This window comes from Limulus polyphemus, unplaced genomic scaffold, assembly GCF_000517525.1.
Source record: "Limulus polyphemus unplaced genomic scaffold, Limulus_polyphemus-2.1.2 Scaffold4215, whole genome shotgun sequence".
Lineage (NCBI taxonomy): Eukaryota > Metazoa > Arthropoda > Merostomata > Xiphosura > Limulidae > Limulus > Limulus polyphemus.
In genome coordinates, this window is record NW_013669825.1 from 18,179 (window position 1) to 34,761 (window position 16,583).

The 16,583-nt window shown below is 35.3% G+C and overlaps 1 protein-coding gene across 1 annotated transcript in view; it reads right to left on the bottom strand.

The window, feature by feature from the left end:
* The window catches only part of LOC106470783 (myb-like protein P), a gene marked incomplete at its 3' end in the record, with an annotated part of 74,713 nt that overhangs the window by 14,679 nt on the left and 43,451 nt on the right, over window positions 1-16,583 (bottom strand). Inside the window, exons 2-4 of the mRNA XM_013931349.2 lie at window positions 15,768-15,832; window positions 8,645-8,725; window positions 4,628-6,458 (exon numbers count right to left, since the gene is read on the bottom strand). Of these exons, the coding sequence (XP_013786803.1) occupies window positions 4,628-6,458; window positions 8,645-8,725; window positions 15,768-15,823 (1,968 nt within the window). The remainder of the gene's footprint in view (window positions 1-4,627; window positions 6,459-8,644; window positions 8,726-15,767; window positions 15,833-16,583) is intronic.

Sequence of the window (16,583 nt, forward strand, 5' to 3'; positions counted from 1 at the left end):
TGCTGTTATGTTAAACTTATATTAACGTTTTTCTTTATTACCCATTCAAGCCGTTTCCAACCATTATTGGTCTCAAAGAGGGTTCCTCGTCATCGAATTTGAATACTTCCCGTAATGTTTATCTTCTTTGTAAAAAATATCTTATGTCCTAAGCACTATTTGTCAATTTGTAGATAGATATAAACGGAAAGTGTGGCCACTGACAATTTTTTAGCTCGGGTACACGCGAGTTCGAATCCCCGTCCCACCAAACATACTCGCTCTTTCAGCCGTGGGGACGTTATATTGTGACGGTCAATCCTCATATTCGTTGGTAAAAGAGTAGCCTAATAATTGGCGGTGGGTGGTGATGACTAGCTGCTTTCCCTCTAGTCGTTCACTGCTAAATTAGGGATAGCTAACGCAGATAGCCCTCGTGTAGCTTTGCGCGAAATTCAAAACAAACAAACAAAACCAAATTGTAAAAATATAGAGGTCGGCTGTGGCAGATATTTGAAATTTTATTCCATAAAAGTACAATACTTCACAACTGCACAAGTATGTTATTGTACTTCTTCTATACATAGGTCAGTGATTTATGTGACTTCACATTACGGCCAATCTGATAAGCTCTAGCATTGAGTAAAAGGTTTTATCAACAGCGCTACGTAACACACAAAGTGAAGGGCAGTGAAGAAAGATTTGTTGAAGTTATTACCAGTCTTATTGTGATGCGCTGTGACACAAACTAGTAACCTGGTGATCACATTTTGCCAACATAATAATTGTTCTCTAACATAACGCAGAGGATTGAGTACAATATATTAAAACAATTTGAAGTCTCACAACATCATTATAGTCCATGTCGCCATGATCGGTCATGCACTATCTCACGATCTTCCATATTGATAATAAATACCCCTGCAGCGTGGTTCCATTGCAAAAGACTCTATCGTAAAGCTGTCATGTATAAAGCCCACTACTCCTCTTTGCTTGCTTTCCATAATCAACCTAATGTACGAAGAACGCTAGTTTCCTAACTCTTGTTTTAACAGTCTGATCACACAGAATTCCATAGACGACTTAAACGATATGTTTTCATATGGAATAGCACGAATACCCATTTTATTACACGGCTGCTTGAGTTATGTGACAGTTGAATGATAGGTATGAAGGAAAGCCTTATCTTGGTGAACCCATACCATGTAAGCGTCATTTCCATACAAAGCCAGTATTTCTCTGTGGTACAAAGGGGCCAGAATATTGATGTGCTAGTATGTAGATTTCATCTTATCCTTTTTATTAATTTTTCTGATCCATAACTTGTCCCTGGCACAGTATTTAGCGATTATCATGAAATCCTTTAAGAGAGTTTGCCGACGTGCCGGTTAGTACTTTAAAAATTACTTTCATCAACTAATTGTAAGAAAATGGCACAAGACTTATTATAGTTATGCCTGTTATGGCTGGGTACGACTTGTTGCAAGTCTCTTTATAGAGGTCTTGGATCCATAAGTTGATCCATATTCTTTTGTTTTTCAGTGTCATTAAGTACAAGGAATATTCCGTCTTAGAAATTCTAAATGCCTGACCTGAACACGTCTTTATGATCTGAGTGTATGAATATTTTGCGTCGAAAAGGGCTAATAAATTCCCTTTTCAAAAGCAATCAATTGTCGGAGGCATCACGGTACCTACCTAACGCCAAACAATGTAAAAATGTATAGTTCTGATATATACTCTTCCACCGCGACTTTTTATCGGCTATTTATGTCACACGACTTGCTAACTTGCATATCTAAAATCGTTTTAATACAGAATACTCAACCCTCTGCAACATATCATTACATCTTACAATGACTTTATCGTATAATTCAATCTATATAATTACATCATTCACGATTCAGATCATTTAGTGAAAAAACACGGTAAAGGAATTCTTAGTATTGGACAAATTAGTTACGATATATTCGTGTGTCTTCTTTAGTCTTTGTCTACTTGCAGGAAAACTGGTCGACAACACCTACGTGACTCCGGAACTTCGAATTTCTTTAAGGACACAGGATGTCAAGAATGTTTTTAATTAATACTCTTTACTGTACATAGAAATGTGCAGGTAAGAAATCTATCTTTGTTGTTTAATACACTAACAAACGCTTCAATTCTGTACTTAAATGTTTTTACTTCCAGGTAGCAGTCTAAATAAACCATGAAATTATTTTTGTAGAATCCTCAACTGAAGAATGTTAATTTCTAGGTAATGTATCCATTTATAGATTATCAAAATATATTTCACAAAAACATATTTGCCAACAAGTTTTCCTGCCAGAAGACAACGTGAGATTGAATAGGACATAATAATATGTCGAATTTAGTTTCTCTAATATCAAGACTTCTGACAGCTTGTTTCGTTTACTGTGATTTGTACTAACTGATACACACGGTGTTGCATTCATTCACATCTTTTGTTGCTATCATGGAAAGCAAATCCAAAATAAAATGTTATTAATATAACATCGTGGAGCAACGAAGTTTTGCTTGAAGCACGTGGATATGGTGTTATTCACTTTCGATGGAGACATAACCTTGCTAATATTCCCAGAACTTATGTGTTAATATAATTTCTTTTGACATCCAAGTGCCCTGAAAAATCGTTCGTGGGTTATAACGTATTACATACATTAACAAGTTCTTCGTTAACATTAAGCTCTTACTCAGTTGCTGCGTCACAACTTATTCAGGTACTTTATGCAGTTATACACGTGGCATATAGTGTTGGATATATAAGACTGTTTAGTATGGGTGTTATTTATTTTATTTTGTGACTTAATATTTAATGATTGTTTAGTTTTTAAGACAGAAGTATTGAAGATACATTATTTTAAAAGTGTTAGTTGTGACGAATTTTGTTACGTAACTCTGTAACGAGTCGTACGTTGTGTTTGCAATTACATTGTTGTCTAGGATTTACTAATATTGTTAACGTCACGTTACTCGAATCTTCGGTATGTTTCTTGTTACCTTAAGTGAGTACTGTTACCTTACAGCGCCGCTCGCGTAGTTTAGAGAAAGTTCGAGGCCTTAGTTGGGCAAAATATAAGTATAGGCGACAAAGCAAGCGCAAGTCAAGTAAAGTTAAGTCAAGTAGAGAAAAAGTGCAGTTCAGTCAGAAAATTAGTTAGCTAAAGAAAACGTGAAGTTAACCAGCATGTGAGTGATTAGCCATAACGTGCAATATTTTAAAATGAGTATCACAGTTTAATAGAGATAAGGAGAATAATTTGTCTTGTCAAAGAGTGTTCTAGAGTAATTGCACCTGTCTGTGTGGACTTTGACGAAAAGGATATAATTATTTAAAGTTCAGGATATAATTGTGGTAACCCATAAGGTAGCATAAGTGAATTATTCACTGATACTATTGTGATAAGAGTAGAGAAAAATAGTTTGTCTTGTCAATTGGATTCTAAAGTAATTGAATCAGTCTGAGTGGATTTTGACAAGAAGAGAGAATTATTTAGAGTTTTTGATACAACTGCTATATTCTATAGTGTAAAGAACTTTTGTACGTACGTCTGATTTGTTTCGAATATATATTTTTTTCAAACAAGTGGATTGTGTGTCGTCCGTTTATTGTTGACATTTATCACCAACAAGTCACAGACACATACTGTAGAAGAATCCAACCTCAACTACACATATTTAAAACCCTGACACAGAGAAAGTCGTGTTATAAAACAACATGGAAGGGAAGGCTAATAATTAGTACTTAAAAGAAAATCTTAATAAGATTGTATTTAATGAAGTAAGTTTTATTAGTTACTTACAACAATATCCGGGCTGAATAGATTTTGTAGATCATAGAAATGTAATCGTTGTCAATCAAATAGCAATATTTCATGTTTTCTTTCTGCATTGTGGAAGTTAGTATTAAATCTTCGATTTCCACTTTGTAGTAGTTTTGACTGTAGTTTTGGTCTTAAATTAACTAAAACATTCTGAAAGCACCGATATTAATGTTCTAATTGTTTTTCACTGAAAAATGCACAAATTCAACAATTTCACTGTTACTAAAAAAAACAACAGTAGTTTATTTGTGTAATTACGTTCTGAGGTACTGCTCAGAGCTGTACATTAATCAGGAAGTCATATATTAGATGTTACCACGAACCACAGTGTTACTGAGCAAATAAAAACAGCGATTATCTGTCACGGTGTGCCAAATACCACGGAATCGGAATCGTATAAGTAAAACTGTCGCTAGGAGGGGCAAGAGTACAAAGCCCAAGGGGCAAGTTACATAAACTGATAAACATCCACAATACAAATCTATCACCAAGTGATCACAAAAAGTTATATAAGCATTACAGATTGAAAGTGTTCAAGCGAACTGTACTGCCAACACTAAATGGTCTGTTGTTTGCCGTGTTCCACTTTCCTCCGCCCTTTACTGTTATTCCTCAATAACGTATCTAAAACATTACAAAATTAGATAGTCATAGCTTTATCAGCTTAAAGAAGTTTTCTATGTATTTAGAATGAAACAAATCAACTGACATTTGAAGTTTGGAATATGAAATGAATATAACATAAATTGAATTTTACATGACCATTAATGCAAAATGATAGATTTGTAGACATTTTTACTTACCCGTAAATACCAATTAGATTCGTTAGCAGCTCGGGACAGATGCTCTTCCATAGCAGTCCAATCGATCTTTGGCATTGTTGTTTCAATGTTGTAAACGTCAAAGCTTCCAAACGTTTCCTGTGAGATGATATCTTTTTTTATTGGAAGGGAATATCTACTGGTATTTTTTTTCGTCGAGAAATCGTCTCTTGTTGTCGAGGGGAAACAAGTAGGAGGTAGAGTAACTTTTTCGGCCATGCTTTTGTACAAAACACTGTTTGTGATACTGTTATTGTTTAAAGTGTTATCTGAGAACAAAAAACTTTTTTCGTCAAAATTCCATAACAAAGAACGTTCGTTTTCTTTTGATTCGTGTCGAAACGATGAAATAACAGCAAGCTCCTTTGGATGTCTTATTTGAAATGGTTTTATATAATTAACACTGCCGTTTGTAGTTTTGCTTTTAGTCCCTGAAAGTGTGGTAGGCGCCTGTTTCTCTGTGCAATTAACAGAACATTTAGGTGTTTCTACTGATGCATCTCGTTCCAAAGCTTCTGGTGTCGAATTGTCTTGGTAGGGTGCAAGTAGTTTTAGAATGTTTTCACCGCTTTCTCTAGTGGGGCTTGAACAAACTTTATTTTCGATTCTGTGTTCAGTGGTAGAGTTTTCACAAAGTATATCATGTGTATTTTCACTACGACTTGGCAAACCACTCAACAATGGCCCAATTAGATCATCTGCAGTTGAAGGTTCTGGCTTTCCAGCGGTCATGTTCACATTATCACCAATTGTTTTCAAGTTTTTGAAAAACGATTCGGTACAGCATTCTTTTTTTCCAATTTCCTTTTCGGAACAGTCTAGCTCACACTTCTCTATTTCTTCCTGAGAAAAGGTAATTTCTGTTTCAGGTTTGTTCTTCAGCTTTTCTTGGTATTCCTCAGTCATATTTTTGGGAAGATGTGAGGCTGTGTTTAAAATTTTTGCCTCTTCTAAGCACGTAGGAGATGAATCCATTTGACGAATGTTTGCATTCTTTGCTTCTTCATCCTTGTTGACCAGACATTGAATATCACTATGTTTGCTTGTGGACATGGAAAAGTTATTTAACGTTTCCGTTGCCATATTGATATCAAAATCAGAACACGAACTATTTTCACTCATAGGAGTTAAATCAGCAGAATCAGAACTTCCTGAATTAGGAGAATCAAACTGAGTTAAAAGATAATCTTCTGCAGCATGATTTTTAAGATCAATAAAGCCATACGTTCTTTGCTCAGTTTGAGAATAGTCAACTTCCCATTGTTGAGCCACATTTCTGAAGGAATCATGTTGCATATGATTGACCAATTTTTCCGGTGAAGAACGTTTACTCGGTTTTGACAATTCTTTATAAGAGTTGCTTTTTCCAATGCAGTACGTGTAGTTGTTATTACTAATGTTTTCTGAATGATCTAGTAAATAATCTTGTGGTGAATCCGACAAATCAGAAAACAAAGAGTCTTCATTTTCTAATTCACTACAATTACAACTGCTGTTGTTCTTACTATTATTGTTACAGTCATCACTCAAGTCTACTTTCTCATCATTATCATAAGCATATTGTTTCAGAGTCTGAGTTTCAAGATGCTGCTTACTCTGGTTGAAGTCTAGTTCAGATTCTGATAAAGATTCCTCTTCAGTATTATTATTCTTATAAATGATTTCTGGAGAGGATAAAGACATTGCTTGGTCACTTCCATCTTCTAAGGGTGAAGCAAGACTTGGGTTGTAACCAACTGGCTTATTGTTGTTGAAATTCACAATGTAGTGCTGCTTTTCGGTATCTTGAAAACTATGCCAGCCTGTTTGGATCCTACAACACAAACATATGTCAACAAAACTTCTTAAAGCAAGGCAAGCATGAAATTACAGTATTAATTTCGTAATTCAAAATCAGCACTGAGGTAAATTTATTGACATTAGTCGGATTATCTTCTGAAAATATATACATAACAGAGCTGACTGCGATCGATTGCATTATCTTTTCTAATACAGCTTAGTAAAAATAAAAATATTTTTTGGAACATGACAAAGTTTGAAAATCAATTTGAAAATTCATTCATTTGATAAGAAATATATATAACGAAATTAATATACAAAAATATAACTTAAATATTTTGTTTGTCATTAAGCACAAAGCTACACAATAAGCTATGTGTGCTTTATCCACCGAAAGTATCGACACCCAATTTTTAGCGTTATAAGTTCTCAGGCTTACCGCTGAGCCAACAGGGGCGCTTAACTGAAATAACATAAAACGTACAATCAGCTTCGAAACCTTCGTATATATATATATATTTTTGTTTTTACAAATTATACTTGTGACCCTTATGCGACTTACAAGGAATTTCAAAATGATTAATAGTGTTGCGTCATCGAGGTCACATGACTGGTGTGGCGCCACCTATTTTCTAGAACTATCCCGTACTTTGGCGAATGCTCTAGTATTTACTAGATATATGGTAAGCTGGTATATAAAAGAGGGTGACAACGCGACAGGATGTAATGTGTGTGTGTGTGAAGATAGTGAGTAATTGAACTGCAGTCAGAAGTATTATTGACGTTTGTTGATATAGCGTTTGTTTTAGCGCGATTGTTGAAAATAAGTGTATCGTAAAGTTGTATTCGGAAAGAATAAACCAGTTTTATTAAGTAAAGACTTGTGTCGTTAAAGTTTCGTCGGAACGAAGTTACGGAAAAATCAATTAACAAACGGAGACGTAACAAAAACTTAGACTTTAAATATGATCTTGAAACTGGGTATTTTTTAGAATGATTTTACTATTTATTGAACTCAACAGAGAAAATAACGATATAGACTGGTGAGGAGCCATGTTATCTCTCTTCTCTATTATCACAGCCCTCTTTTATATGTAAATTAATTTATCTATTTCGTAGTCATTTTACAAAATTTATTTTCTCTTCTCTTATATTTAAGAACACTGTACTTCTTATTTTAGTTTACAGTATTCGTATCAAATTTATCAAAACTATGACTTATCTAAACGTGGAGTGATTTCAGTTGTATTATTATATTGTGTTTAGAAAACTATAGACATACAGAGCTGAGTACGTTATATCAAAACGATTTTGGAGCCTTATCACGTCGTTACAGTTCATGTCGCTACGTCCGGTCATGGTTTATTTGAAGACCAAGTATCTTGACAATAGCATAGTTTTCATTGCAAAAGGCTTCACCATAAGACTACCACGCTCAAAACACACCCCTCCTCCTTGCAGACTTTCCATAAGCCATTTAGTTTATGAGAACGAAAGTTCCGCAGTGTCCGTTTCAACATTCCAACCTCACAGAAATCTAAAGGTGCTGTATCCGACTACTTGAGGTATGCGGCGATTTAATGGCTATGTCGAGAAATCAGTTTGTGTACACACGATTTGTGTTGCTTTTACAGTTGGGGATCTCCTTCTTGATTATGTTGTATACTGTTGGCTGAGATACACAGACGATTTTTGCCACTCACCTTTGGATTCTCACCTGTTACCAGACACTGCACTTTGTTTCTGATGATTGGGGTCACCTTGTTGCAGGATTCTTTTTATATGGTCCTGTTGCACCAATCTGATTAAGATTTCTTTGTTTTCCAATATCATTAAGTACTAAGGATGTACCTGACTTTGAAATTCTAAATTTCTGCTCTGAACACATACAATCTGAGTGTGTGTGAATATTTGCATCGGAAAAGACTGAAAAATTCATTTTCCAAAGTGATCAGTTTCGAGATGCATCACACTACCTACGAAATGCCAAAATATGCTACATGCCTTTCAACCGCGAATATATATCGGCTCTGGTTGTCGAGTTACTTGCATATTAAAAATCGTTTTAATATCATTTATTCGAATCTCTGTATGAACCTACTATTTCCCTTCTATTTTTCATTTGCTTTTGGATAATGTTGTAGAATACTTAACTACGACATTACCAGTTCATAAATTTATTTACAACTAATAACTGATGTGTTGTCTTTTTTTTCTTACCTGAAGTTTTCTGGAGCTATTTTGGAATTTATTTTAGTGCGTTGTGAACCTTTGGAATCTAACTGTTGGTTATACTGTTGACTTGAAAAACAAAAAACAAAGAAAAATTATCATCATCATGATTATGTCGGCAAAACTAAGTAAACTACAGATTATATCAAATTTCATAAGTTACTTCAAATGAACATTTTTGTTGTAACGTTTTCTGTTGTGTGGGTTCCTTTATATTCTTCGATAAAACGAAGGCAAAATTCAGCATACTTAACGATAACGAAGGCGTTTTTACTTCTTCGACTAAAAGGTTTATAAGAGCTTAACTAAAGTTTGTTAGTAGGCCTAAGTTCACAGTAGACACCAATACAACAATTTCACTTACTTGCTAACTTCGTTCCTGCGTACGGGGCTTTTTTGTATCTTTGTTTCTTTGTCGAAATAAAAACTCAATATTTACAAAAGTGAACTAACCAATTAAATGTTTGGCAGAACAAACTGACTAATGAACTTGCAAATAATATAATCAATTATCATCTTTAACAGACTCACTAAATCAATAATCAACCATTAACTACTCTAGCTTAACTCGCGTTTCCACATTGCACAAAGAGTGAACTTTAAAAAAGGTTCTAAACATTAAACCACGTCTACTACACTGTCATATACTATACTTCCATGGAATGACGGTGTGAAGTAAAACGTTCAGCAAGTAACACCCGTTAATGGGAAGAACTGTTTACTTTTGTTAGGATGCTATCAAGGAATAATTAAAAATCCTTTAGATTGGTCAGCAAGCAACTTCTGTTACTGTAAACATTATATTACCATTAGGATACTGTCGTGGAATGACGTTGTGAAGCAAAACGGGTAGCAAGTAACACTTGTTAATGGGAAGAACTTTCTACCTTTGTTAGGATATTGTCAAGGAATGATGGTTTGAAGTGAAACGTTCAGCAAGTAACACCTGTTAATGGGATGAACTTTTCAGTTTTGTTAGGATATTATCAAGGAATGATGGTGTGAAGTAAAACGGGCAGCAAGTAACACCTGTTAATGGGAATAACTTTCTACTTTTGTTAGGATACTGTCAAGGAATGATGGTTTGAAGTGAAACGTTCAGCAAGTAACACCTGTTAATGGGATGAACTCTTCAGTTTTGTTAGGATACTATCAAGGAATGATGGTGTGAAGTAAAACGGGTAGCAAGTAACACCTGTTAATGGGAATAACTTTCTACTTTTGTTAGGATACTGTCAAGGAATGATGGTGTGAAGTGAAACGTTCAGCAAGTAACACCTGTTAATGGGATGAACTTTTCAGTTTTGTTAGGATATTATCAAGGAATGATGGTGTGAAGTAAAACGGGCAGCAAGTAACACCTGTTAATGGGAAGAACTTTCTACTTTTGTTAGGATACTGTCAAGGAATGATGGTGTGAAGTGAAACGTTCAGCAAGTAACACCTCTTGATGGGAAGAACTTTCTACTTTTGTTAGGATACTATCAAGGAATGATGGTGTGAAGTGAAACGTTCAGCAAGTAACACCTGTTAATTGTTTGTTTGTTTTTGCATTTCGCGCAAAGCTACACGAGAGCTATCTGCGCTAGCCGTCCCTAATTTAGCAGTGTAAGACTAGAGGGAAGGCAGCTAGTCATCACCACCCACCGCCAACTCTTGGGCTATTCTTTTACCAACGAATAGTGGGATTGACCGTCACATTATAACGCCCCCAGGGCTGAAAGGGCGAGCATGTTTGGTGTGACGGAGATTCGAACCTGCGACCCTCAGATTGCGAGTCGAGTGCCTTAACCACCTGGCCATGCCGGGCACACCTGTTAATGGGGAAAACTCTATCTTTGTTAGGATACTATCAAGGAATGATGGTGTGAAGTGAAACGTTCAGCAAGTAACACCTGTTAATGGGATGAACTCTTCAGCTTTGTTAGGATACTATCAAGGAATGATGGTGTGAAGTGAAAAGTTCAGCAAGTAACACCTGTTAATGGGGGAAAACTCTATCTTTGTTAGGATATTGTCAGGGAATGATGGTGTGAAGTGAAACGTTCAGCAAGTAACACCTGTTAATGGGGGAAAACTCTATCTTTGTTAGGATATTGTCAGGGAATGATGGTGTGAAGTGAAACGTTCAGCAAGTAACACCTGTTAATGGGGGAAAACTCTATCTTTGTTAGGATACTATCAAGGAATGATGGTGTGAAGTGAAACGTTCAGCAAGTAACACCTGTTAATGGGGGAAAACTCTATCTTTGTTATGATATTGTCAGGGAATGATAGTATGAAGCAAAAAGTTATAATGTGAAATGTGCATTTAATACGTTTAAATTAAAACTGTAATTGTCTATAACTTTTATATATTTTTTAAAGCAATTGAAACTCATTTACAGGCTTAGTGGTTAGGGCGTTCGAATTACAATCTGCGATCGGATTCAAATCCAGTTACCGAATATACTTACTCTCTTTCAGCCGTAGAGGGAGTTATAATGTGACGGCAGATCCCGCTTTTGTTGGTAAGAGAGTAGTTCAAGGATTGGCGGTGGGTGGTATTGATTAACTGCTTTCGCTTTAGCCCTCGAGTTGCTTTGCGTGAAATTCAACAAACAAACAAACAGCTCACTTACACGTATGTTATATAAGTTGGGGACTATTTACTAAGCTAAGAAACAACGGGTGTATATAAACACACACATATATTATATATATATATATATATACACATATACAGACACACACACTCGAGACCTCCAATGTCAATAGGGTCGTAGCCTTAATTTCTGTGTTAAGCATCGTCTGTTATACCCACTAAAAAAGCAGGCTGGACAGTCCATGTCCAGTCTATCTTTCAGTGTCTTCTTCAGATCAAGTAGTTCCTTTTGATGATGAAATTAGTTAAAATACCAGTCTAGAGAACGTTGCACAATGTTAGATGTCCAAGTGATCCTGCTGAAATTTTAAAATCAAGGCGTTTATTGAAAACAACAGTTAAATTAGGCCGGAGATCGTGTATACTTTAATATATTAATTATTTTGAACAGACACAGTAATTCTCAACACTTAAATATAATATGCCTGAGCTCTAGTTGAGGTCCAACACGACTCGAGCAAGAACAATCAGTTGATGATGAAGTACAGTATTTATTCATACTGACATTCTTATGCAGGAACGTCGAGCCCCAGCACGGGCCCCTGGGCAAACATCCTCGCCGGGCCCCCTTTCTCTCTCTCTTTTTAACATTTTCAGGAATTTATTAAAAAGAAGACCCTAAATTAGGACAGCAATGATCTCAAACCAGACAAAATCATAGAAGCAGCCGTTGTTACCTCACAGTATAAGCGTAAAAACGTTAATAAAGTAACAACAAATATCTATTAAATCTATAAAGTAACAAATACATATTAATTATTACTTAAATTATTAGCTCAGTCGTTCTTAATGTATCAAGCGTCTATATGCAAAGAAAAGCCAAAAACTACGGTTTTTAACATTAAATGAAGATATAGGCTAAAGATGCTTTGCGGGCTTTACGGCATAACCAGTTTTCATTCGCCCGGGCCTCTGGGCAGTTGCCCCAACCCTGTCGGCGGGCCTGTTCTTATGTATATGCCGCATAAGACAACTGGTCTAGTACGTATGCATGAATGACTGTGTATAAACCTCCAAAAGGGGGTAAAGACAAAAAAAAGGGACTTATATTAGCTTCAATAAGCAGCTAAACTATTTTATAAAATGAACAATCCTCTACAATGAACAGTCCCATTACATGTAATCTATTCCCAGGTGCCTAGTGTGTTAGTACAGTCTTGTTATGCTTGCCAGCCTAGACCCCTTCAGATCTTTATGGTAGGATTTAACTGCTATCGAGAGAGGGAAATATAATTGGCGCAACTTTACAAGCGTATCTATTAATCAAAACTGTACAAATATGTTAAAAGCAACAATTTCTAAAGGGATGTACTGCAAACTGTAACATCTCAAATAAGCAATACTGAAATGAAGATCTTCGTATGTATTCAGGACCGTTGCACGTTGATCCCCATTTTGAAACGATATTAAGATGACAACATCAAGAAAAAGATCCGAGTTCGATTTAATACGATACTAACCAGTTAAAGATAAACCTGCACGTCACGAGATCCATTACCAGAGCAATGGTGAACAGAATTCATAAATTACTACAAGAAACGTGCATTTACACAAGCAATGTTGGTCTGACCACAGGGACAGTGAAAAAAAATCAACATATACTCTTTTCCCATGAAATGGATGCATATATACATGTATACAAAGATAGCCCAGTGAAGTACATGGGTCCAACTTTAGAGGTTGCAGGCGATTCATTGTGGTGGTCTACATTTTGTTGGTATATATATGATCCAATATTTGTATCAAAGGGTTGTTGTTTGTTATTAAGCACAAAGCTACATAAAGGGCTATCTGTGCTCTGCTCACCACGGGTATCGAAACCCGGTTTCTAGCAGTATAAGTCCACAGACATACCACTGTGCCACTGGGGGGGGGCGCATCAAAGGGAGAATAATAGCTATTTACTACAACAATACCCTAGAATGACAGGTTCAACAAAAGGTCTTAATGGTATTGATTCTTCTTCAAGATGGCAATACACATATCCACATTATAAGACTAGTAGTAGGCTGGTAAATGAAAAAGAAAGAAGCCTTAGGTTATTTACCGTGGTCTGCCAGTCCAATATTTTAAGCCCATTGAATGTACTCCTGCGTCCTTGTGCAAAATTGGAAGCTGTTCTTATTAAGGAATTGTGTAATATTAGTGTTGAAACTTTCCAACATTTTGTTATTACAATGCTAAACCGCATTAGCGATGTTCTAAAGGTTATGCTGGTCCAGCTGTATTTATACCTTTTTTGGGTGGATAATTTCATGTTTAATTAAACTCCTGAGGGGCAGACTTCAACATTTCAAGTTGGATTACACTTGAAAGAGGAATGGCGTTGAATTCCATCAGGTATGTATCAAAGATTGCTGTGCAAGCGTTGGTAACAGAAGCTGCGGTACACACCAAACTTGGGAACACTCCCTATGAAGATGAACCTCCAGCAGCGAAAACCAACATTCCCCTTCTCAAGGTCTGTTATCATAATTTTATACTTTTGGCTCAGCGGAAAGTCTTAGAGTTTATAATGCTAAAAATCGAGTTTATATACCAACGGTGGCCAGAGCACAGATAGCCTATCGTGAAGCTTTGCGCTTAACAATAAACAAACAAAAAAATTGATAAGAACGTTTGTTGCTCTCAAATAACTCATATCAAGTGAGCGTGAGAGAAAATACTTTTTTTTCATTAAAATCCATCGTAATATTTTAGTAATTACGAACAGTAACTGATCATTCTGTCAAGGTTACCAATACTCACGCATCTGGGTCTATTTTCACGCTCAAATGCATTAGTAAAAAATCATCATGTTTTCGTCAAACTAGCAGCTTTCTATAATGCATTGTGGTTGTTTGAACAGCTATATCTAAGTCAAAGTACAATAGTTTAGCCACAGCTAGGTCTGGGCGGACCACGGTCCGACCAGTCAGCACCCAAACATAGTCAATCTGCTTGACGGTCCCTACGTCCGAATATCTCAGACTTGGTTCTAAAGACTTGCCTGCCCATTGTAACTTCAGGCCTATCCAGAATTTCGAAACTGGCTACGCCAATATCATATTCTGCATCACCTTGATTCAGGAGATGTGCCAGATTGCACCATTTTGCTTCATTGAATAAACATTTTGGGGGCGAGCATGCCCCCAGGTACTCCTAAAAGGCGACCGCTTTCGACACTCGTAAAATTTTGCGGCGCGATAAAATTTTAATTTTTCAAAAGTCTCACCCAAAGAGATTCCTAAAAGTTGGCAGCTTTGATTCTTTTGATGTTGTTGGTAGAAAAATTACTTTTTGTTTTAATCAGCGTTTTGGATAATTGTTGGTAGATCATCAAACACAGCTTAACGGATACGTTGTTGATCTCACAGTTGTCAGAAGGGCACCATAGATATAAATATATGAAGGGCACTCGTTACACCGGAACTGACGATTAATTCCCGTGATGAACCGTTACAGGATATGAGTCTATTCTTTTGTATAACAGAATCTACTTTAGATATATCATCACTTAAGCATGTGCTCTATCCAGCTGCTAATTAAGTTAATTCGTATAAACAAGATTATTCTTGTTGAGTATATTAGAGCTGCATTATTAGCCTTGAATACCAGTTTAAAAACACAACGTAACATTTAGCAACCAATAAGAAACTATGGAGTTTTAATGGTCTTTTTCCACTAAAATAAACAGACCTGGTACGTAATAGAGACGACTGATATGGGTATTAAAATACAAAACAAGTAACTACCTGACCTCCTTAGGTCATTATCGGGTCAACAAAGACTTTTGAAAAATATATTTAAATGTAACAATATAATATTATCATTACTGTTAGAAAACTGGAAGATGTCTAAGGCTTACACAAGAAAAAATAATATAATGTAGATCTAGGTAAAGAGAGGCGAATCTAGAGAAAATTTAGTTCCACACACTCAATCTATAGGTTCTTTTTTTCGGTTTAGATGTTTGTTTTATTCTTGCCTAGAGTGATTTTTTACGCCACGTTATGAGCGCCTAGCTTAATGACTAAATTTACTTGAAAGTTTAAGAAACGATATGAACTATATAAAACGCGAGATAAAAAAGATTAGAAAAGACTGATTTAGTGAGTATGTTTCAGTGCATGATCAATTATTGAGTTAGTTTGTCAGACAGTTAGTTCAATTTTGAGAATACCGAGTTTGAATTTTGACGAAGGAACAGAGATATGAGGAAGCGCCACACATAAAAGAAAAATAATTAATGACAGTTTAGCATTATTTATGAAGTTAGGCCTAAAATTAATTCATGAAACAGTGTAACTTGTAGAACTTGTGGTGAAAGAAATAAAATGTTTTCGTTATCATTGAATGGTTCGTAAGAAAAAAAATCTTCTCGACAACAAAAATCGTTGCAACAATATATAGATTCTTGCATATATATAATAAGGTACACTCATAAATCAAATTCTCTCTTAATTTAGTACTCTGCAAGATTTATACCTTTGTAAAAGAGAACCCTCCTCTCCCTTCAGGTGATTCTTGTACTTTATCCTCATTTCTTCTTCCTGTAACAAAACATACATATTCTCAGTACAACATATTCAAGAACACAAACACAATCTATATTAGGTTCATAATTTTTACAAAACAAGTTTGCAGTTTCTGAGTGGTTAAGTATATTCAATATTAACTTTGGGGTTTAATTAAATCAAGTTTAGAATGCGTATTTTTTTATGTATAAAAAGTCAACTTTCAAGTTATTATCTTTGTTTAAACGTCAATCATTTAAGTGTAATGTCTGATATAGATATAGCCAGATAATAAAATATACATAAACCCAGTTAAGAATTTTGCATCGGATCTTGCACAGACTGGTCAATAACAAACTGTAAAATGGTAACTGTGACTTTTCGCATTTAGTCAATAACAGACATATTGTGAAAGTATATGAAAGTTACTTATATATATATTTTTTCAAAATATACAATTCAGCGATACATCAAGAACACCCAGAATCGTAAAAAAATGATACATGACAAATAAAGAACACCCAGAATCCAAAAAAAGATTAATGATAATTAAAGAAACCAAGAATTGTAAAAAAAGGTAAATGATAATTAAAGAAACCCAGAATCATAAAAAAAAGATAAATGATAATTATAGAAACTCAGCATCGTTATAAAGATAAATGATAATTATAGAAACTCAGCATCGTTATAAAGATAAATGATAATTATAGAAACTCAGCATCGTTATAAAGATAAATGATAATTATAGAAACTCAGCATCGTTATAAAGATAAATGATAATTATAGA